The 7,500-nt window shown below is 26.8% G+C and overlaps 1 protein-coding gene across 1 annotated transcript in view; it reads left to right on the plus strand.

Annotated features, from left to right (window-relative positions):
* LOC119605646 overlaps positions 1–7,500 on the plus strand; it is a 15,242-nt gene that overhangs the window by 456 nt on the left and 7,286 nt on the right. The window contains exons 1-2 of the mRNA XM_037958871.1: positions 1–150; positions 1,797–2,199. The exon at positions 1–150 is cut by the window's left edge and continues 456 nt beyond it. Of these exons, the coding sequence (XP_037814799.1) occupies positions 1–150; positions 1,797–2,199 (553 nt within the window). The remainder of the gene's footprint in view (positions 151–1,796; positions 2,200–7,500) is intronic.

The following is a 7,500-nucleotide window of genomic DNA, read 5'->3' on the forward strand; positions in this document are numbered from 1 at the left end:
TGGCACGTAAACGTCATATAACGCGTAAAAATCGTAAATTATCTCCGCCGGGTCAAAGGTCAGCCAGTCCTGCCGAATCATTTGATGATTCTTTGCTAAGAATGACCGCGGTTTCCTCGTCAGAGGATTTAAGTTGTTCTAAAGCTTCTTGTAAGTAAGAAATTTTATAAAAAACTTAATTAATAAGACAAAATCCCTCAAAACCATGAAACAGTACTTTTTTTAATACTTTTTTTTTAAATAAAAGGAAAGATTTATACAATTTTTAACATTTTATTAAGAAATAAAGCTAATAAATATAATTTTGTACAAAATTGGTCAATTTTAAAAGAAAAATAAAAAAGTAGTATTTCTACTACTATTTTAAAAATCATAAATTATTCTTAATTTCTTAATAATATAAAGAAAATAAACAATTTTAAATAAAATTTAACAATTTTACGAGAAAATAAAAAAGTAGTATTTTACTACAATCTTAAAAATGTTCTTAATTAAACAAAAATTTATAAAATTTTTAATTTTTGTAATTATATAAAGAAACAAATACAATTTTAAACAATATTTAACAATTTTTAATTAATTTAAAACAAGTAGTATTTCTACTACTATTTTAAAATCATAAATTTTCTTAATTTTTTTAATATAAATATAAATAAAATAAATAATTTTAAATAAAAATTAAAAATTTTAAGAGAAAATAAAAAGTAGTATTTTTACTACTATTTTAAAAATGTCCTTAAATAAACAAAAATTTATAATTTTTCTAATTAAATAAAGAAACAAATACAATTTTAAACAATATTTGAAAATTTTAAAGGAATTTTAAAAATGTAGTATTTTTACTACTATTTTAAAAATGTTTCTAAATGAAGTAAAATTTACAAAAATTTTAAATTTTTCTTCATAAATAAAGAAAAGAAACTATTTTAAATAAAATTTGACAATTTTGAAGGAATTTTGAAAAAGTAGTATTTTTACTTTTTTTATTATTTTTATTTTAAAAATTTCTCTAAATAAAAATGTTTAATTTTTCTCCATAAATAAAGAATATCAACCATTTTATACTACTATTTTAAAAATATCTTCTAACGAAGTAAATTTTTTAAAATTGTTACGTTTTTCTACTTAAATGAAGAGAAAATATAATTTTAAATAAAATTTCAAATTTTAAATTTGTAATTTTTAAAGGAAATCTAAAAAGTACTTTGATTTATTACTATTTTGAAAAATTTCTTAAATGTACAAAAATTTATAAAAAATACTATTTTACTTTCTTAAAAGTACAATTTCTGTTAATTTTTTTTTTTAATTTTTAAAGAAAATTAAAAAAGTACTTTTTTACTACTATTTTGAACAAATTCTAAAATGTACTAAAATTTACAAAAAATTCTGATATTGCTTGCTTAATTAATTTTTTGCAAAAAAATTTATTTTTTAATTAAATAAAAAAAGTACCTTTTTACTAATACATATTTGAAAAAAATGTACCAAAATTTGTATCATTGTTGTCATACATGCAAAAATATAAAAATTTGCTACTTTTAAAGAATATTTAAAAATAACTTTTTTACTACTATTTTGAAAAATCTCCAAAATGTACGGAATTTAATAAAAATTTTCTATTTTACGTTCCTAAAATTAGTAAAAATTAAATTTTGCCAAAATTTGCTATTTTTAAAAAAGGACTTTTTTACTACTATTTTTGAAATACTTCATAAAATGAAGAAAAATCTACAAAAAAGTACTTTTCTACTACTTTTTGAAAGAAAAATGTTAAAAAATTTACCCTTTTACAGCCCTTCAATCTCTCAACCGCACCAGTTCCTCAGAATCGCTGCGTAAACACCACAAATCCATAGATAATCTATGTTTTGCACGCAAAAAGTTACATCGTCGTGCCTATGTTCATGAAGTCTATAGGCCACGTTCTTATACCGATCCCAATTATGAGGTTGGCGAGGGAGGTGAGCAGGAGGAGGAAAAACCTCCTCAAAGACCCTTAACTATACCTATTCTGCGTATACCCGAAGATGATTCACAATTGGGACATGCAAGTGATGACAATGACGAGGATATGTCATCAACATCAGCACCCAATGAAGAACGTAAACGTAGTGTTGGTGTTTTGGGTTCATTACTCAAACAAACGCTGAAAGTAACTACCTCAACGATGGGTCTAAGGGCGGCCAGTATGGAGAGGTAAGTAAATGTTGTGTTAAAAACACACATGTCATAGTTAAAATTAGTTTTGAAAGGATGAGGGGAGCATATGTTAAGAAGTTTACAATATGGCAACCTTGACTATCTTTAGGCTATTAACTAATATGGCTTTACAACAAAAATATGTTATAACATATCTGTCACTAATTAATTTTTGTAAAGAAAACTTCAAATCAAACAATCACGCTATTTTGCTGTAAAACTATAAAAAAAAACTATAATAAAAATAACAAACTTTTTACTTTTTTTTTGACTAATATTACGTAAAGAAAAACTTCAACTTTACCAAACGCTATTAAAAACAACAATAACTTTGCAAATAAATGCAAAATCATGCAAAAAACCATTCAAAAACAAAACACGTAACATTTTCATTCCAAAAAAACAACAATGTAATAATCATACGCCACCAAACACCACTTCTAATTTATTTACAACCACCCACGCAGTGATAAACAATAATTTTATCACTCTCTGTCAGACTTGCGCTCTTTATTTTAATAAACAATTACAATTAAATCACCCCCTAAATAACGGTAATATGTGGAAAAAATATGAAAAACACATGATTTCTGCTGTATTCGTTGAAAAGCAGACAGAAAGAGGAACAAAAAGAAAACAAAAACATTCTCTCATTTTTGGGAAAGAAATGAGACCGGTAGTTTGTAGTTGTTGCTAAAGAACTAAAACTTTGTTTATTTTTTTGTTGTAATGAGGAGTACACAAAAATGTCTTGTAAAAGTAAGCAGCGAGAGGTTAGTGATAGAGAAAGCAATAAAGAGGTGATGCGCAGGGAAAGGAAGGAGGCGAAAGAGGAAGAATGAAAAAAAGCTGAAAAAAACGCCAAAGGGGGGGAAAGAATGACGAACGAAAACGAACGAACACGTAACGAACGAACGAACGAACGAACGAACTAACGAACGAACGAACGAACGAACGAACGAACGAACGAACGAACGAACGAACGAACAACGAAACGAACGAACGAACGAACGAACGAACGAACGAAACGAACGAACGAACGAACGAACGAACGAACGAACGAACGAACGAACGAACGAAAAACTAACGAACTAACTAACGAACGAACGAACGAACGAACGAACGAAACGAAGAACGAACAACGAACGAACGAACGAACGAACGAACGAGAACGAACGAACGAACGAACGAACAACGAACGAACGAACGAACGAACGAACGAACGAACGAACGAACGAACGAACGAACGAACGAACGAACGAACGAAACGAACGAAGAACGAACGAAACGAAGAACGAACGAAAAACGAACGAACGAACGAACGAACGAACGAACGAACAACGAACGAACGAACGAACGAACGAACGAACGAACGAACGAACGAACGAACGAACGAACGAACGAACGAACGAACTAACGAAACGAACGAAACGAACGAAGAACGAACGAACGAACGAACGAACGAACGAACGAACGAACGAACGAACGAACGAACGAACGAACGAACGAACGAACGAACGAACGAACGACGAACGAACGAACGAACGAACGAACGAACGAACGAACGAACGAACGACGAACGAACGAAAACGAACGAACGAAGGAACGAACGAACGAACGAACGAACGAACGAACGAACGAACGAAAAAAAAAGAACGAACGAAAAAAAAACGAACGAACGAACGAACAAACGAACGAACGAACGAACGAACGAACGAACGAACGAACGAACGAACGAACGAACGAACGAACGAACGAACGAACGAACGAACGAAACGAACGAACGAACGAACGAAGACGAACGAACGAACGAACGAACGAACGAACGAAACGAACGAACGAAACGAACGAACGAACGAACTAACTAACGAACGAACTAACTAACGAACGAACTAACTAACGAACGACGAACGAAACTAACGAACGAACTAACGAACTAACTAACTAACAACAACTAACGTAACGAACTAACTAAAACTAAATAAATAATTACTAACTAACTAAACATAACTAACTAACTAACTAACTAACTAACTAACTAACTAACTAACTAACTAACTAACTAACTAACTAACTAACAACTAATAACTAACCTAACTAACTAACTAACTAACTAACTAACTAACTAACTAACTACTAACTAACTAACTAACTTAACTTAAGATTTTCAATGTCTTTAACCAATTCAGCTAAGAAGCATTTAGTTACCTTATAAAATTCAATTCAGCTAATCATTTTGAGGATTTTCAACGTTTTTAACAATTCAGCTAAGAAAATCTTTAATTTCAGCTAATAAACTCATCCTTAAATTCAGCTCAAAAATATTAAATTCAGCTAATGCAATTTTAATTCAGTTAGTAATTTAACGGTTAACAACATATCTTTTAAAATATTTTCAAGTTTTTAACATTTCAGCCAAGAAAAATAGGTATTCAGCTAAAAAATTTAAATGATCTATAATTCAGCTAATAAAATTTATATTCAGCTGTTAATTTTAAAGGTTTATGATATGATTTCTTAATATGTTTAAAACTTTTTTAAGTTATATGTTTGTATTTCTATTAAATTTAAAATTCTTTTTATTTTAAAAAATTTTATTAATTATTTAAGATTTTTTAATTAAATTTCTTATTTTTTTAAGAAATTTTGTTTATTTTAATAAATTTTTTAGAGATATTTATTTAATTTGCGATTTTTTATTTAGCGTATTTTTAAACTCTTATTTTATATAGGGTTGTTAACACTAGTGTTTACATTTCCTTTTGCTTATTACAGTTGTATTGTTTTGTTTATGTTTTTTTTTGCTCTCGCAAGCTCTTCATGCATTTGCTAAATGGGTGGTGTTGGGATTTTTGCAACTTGTGTTTGATGTGTTGTGGGTTGTTGTTATTATTACTTCTAGTACTTTTTTAGTATTGTGACATGACATTTTTACTCAAAGAGTTCAAGCTTAATATTAGTGTATTGTTGGTCTCCTGTTTTTGTTGTTGTTTTTTTCTTTTCGGTGTGTATATACCTTAAATTTCATACCGTTATTCTTTTCTTTGATTGTTATTGTTTTTGCTGTAAAAACATCCAATTTTGTTGTGGGATTTTTTTGTTGTAAAATATAGAATGAATACTAGTGCAGCGTTAGCAGCAGCAGCATAAAGAGTGTCATAATCAGTTGCGTTATAATTACAGTTCTTAGCAGGTGGTGCAGTGCATAATCATAAATAATATTTTGTATTGTTGTTAGACAAAAGTGAAAATAACAAAATATGAAAGAAAAATAAGTAAAAAGTGTTTTTTTATTAATAAAATAAAACAAAAAGGTCTTCCTTTTTTGTTAGTTTTTGGTTGAATAGAAAAAAAGTTAAAGTGAAAAATTGTGTGTGTTTTTTTTTTTGCTCAATCACCATTTTAGAAAAGTTTAAAACAACTCCTGCTGAAAAAGGGGAGTTAAAGTCAATAATTATGTAATAAAATTAAAGTTTTAAAGTTAAATTTGTTAAAAATATCAAGTTAAAGTAAAAATATCAAAAGAAAATTTCTCCAGCTAACACTATACTGTTTATTATAAAAAGACAAGTAAGTTTTTTTTTTACATTTAAAGACTTTTTACAAAATTTGGTGTGTACCTTAGAAAATTTTTTTAAGGGTTGCTAAACAGCGTCTTTTTTTGTTGTTGTTTTAAGCAAATTTGACATTTAGCTTGACTTTTCAAGTGACATTTTGTGTATTTAATGACATTATTTGCAAAAGTATTTCTTTTAACAATTGTTGCAGTTAAAAGTATCATTAATTGGATTAGCATACATTTTTAAGGGGTGGGGTCTATTTCTAAGGAATTTGTTATAAAATTAAAAGAAATTTGCAATAAAAAAATGTACATCCAAGTGATAGTTTTGTAAAGAATTTAGGCAAATGACCCATTTAAAAGCCAGCTTGACCCGGTTGGGCTGGGAAAAAACACACATTTCAGATACATTTTTGCAAAAAAACAAACAACAAATTAATTAATATTCCAAATTTAATAGAATTTTTATAAAAAATTAACATTCGTTAAGTTTTTTAATTGCACAAAATTAAACAAATTTTGATAGTTTGTAAAAAAACTGAACTAAAATAAAACAATACAGAAAAATTTTGTGAAAATAGGTTTTCTTTATAGAAAATAAACATTCGTTAAGTTTTTTATTTGCACAGAATTAAAAAAATTTTAATAGTTTGGTAAAGAAATTGAACTAAAATAAAGCATAACGGAAAAATTTTGTGAAAACTAGTTCTCTTTATAGAAAATAAACATTCGTTGAGTTTTTTGTTTGCACAAAATCCAAAAATGTTGATGGTTTTGTAAAGAAAGTGAACAAAAATAAAGGAAGATGGAACAATTTTGTAAAAATTAGGTTTCGTTAAAGAAAATTAACTTTCGTTAAGTTTTTTATTTGCACAAAATCCAAAAATGTTGATGGTTTTGTACAGAAAGTGAGCTAAAATAAAGGAATATGGAAAAATTCTTAAAAATTAGGCTTCGTTAAAGAAAATAAACTTTCGTTAAGTTTTTTATTTGCACAAAATGAAAAATTTTATGTTATTGTAAAGAAACTGAACTAATATAAAGGAATATGGAAAAAAATTGGAAAATTAGTTTTCGTTAAAGAAAATAAAGTTTCGTTAAGTTTTTTATTTGTTCTAAAAACAAACATTTTCATTGATTTTTCTATAATTTTAGGGTTTTAAAAGAATGTGTAAAATTTCATTAAAATCTTTTTTGTTAAAGAAAATAAAGTTTCGTTAACTTTTTTATTTGCTCTAAAAACAACATTTTTCATTAATTTCTATATAACTTTAGGTGTTTGGAAAGGATTTACAAAAATTTTGTTAAAATTCTGTTTCGTTAGGAAAATAAAGTTTCGTTAAGTTTTTTATTTGCTCTAAAAATAAAATTTTTCATTGATTTCTCTATAATTTAAGGTGCTTTTAAAAAGATTTATAAAAATTTTGTTAAAATTCTGTGTTTCGTTAAGAAAATAAAGTTTCGTTAAGTTTTTTTATTTGCTCTTAAAACAAAAATTTAATTGATTTTTATATAATGTTAGGTTATTAAGAAGAATTTATAAAAATTTTGTTTCGTTAAGAAAATAAGTTTCGTTAAGTTTTTTATTTTAACAAAATTTTAAAATTGTTCTCAATTTCGAACTAATTTTATCTTTTTTATAAGAATATGTAAAAATCTTCGTTAAATTTTTATTAACTTCGAAAATAAAGTTTCGTTAAGTTTTTTATTTGGTTAAAATTGAAAATTTTAATAGATTA

This window comes from Lucilia sericata, unplaced genomic scaffold (genome assembly GCF_015586225.1).
Source record: "Lucilia sericata isolate MDLA Ls3-8-SP2 unplaced genomic scaffold, ASM1558622v1 Contig000506F_arrow, whole genome shotgun sequence".
Classification (NCBI taxonomy): Eukaryota; Metazoa; Arthropoda; class Insecta; order Diptera; family Calliphoridae; genus Lucilia; species Lucilia sericata.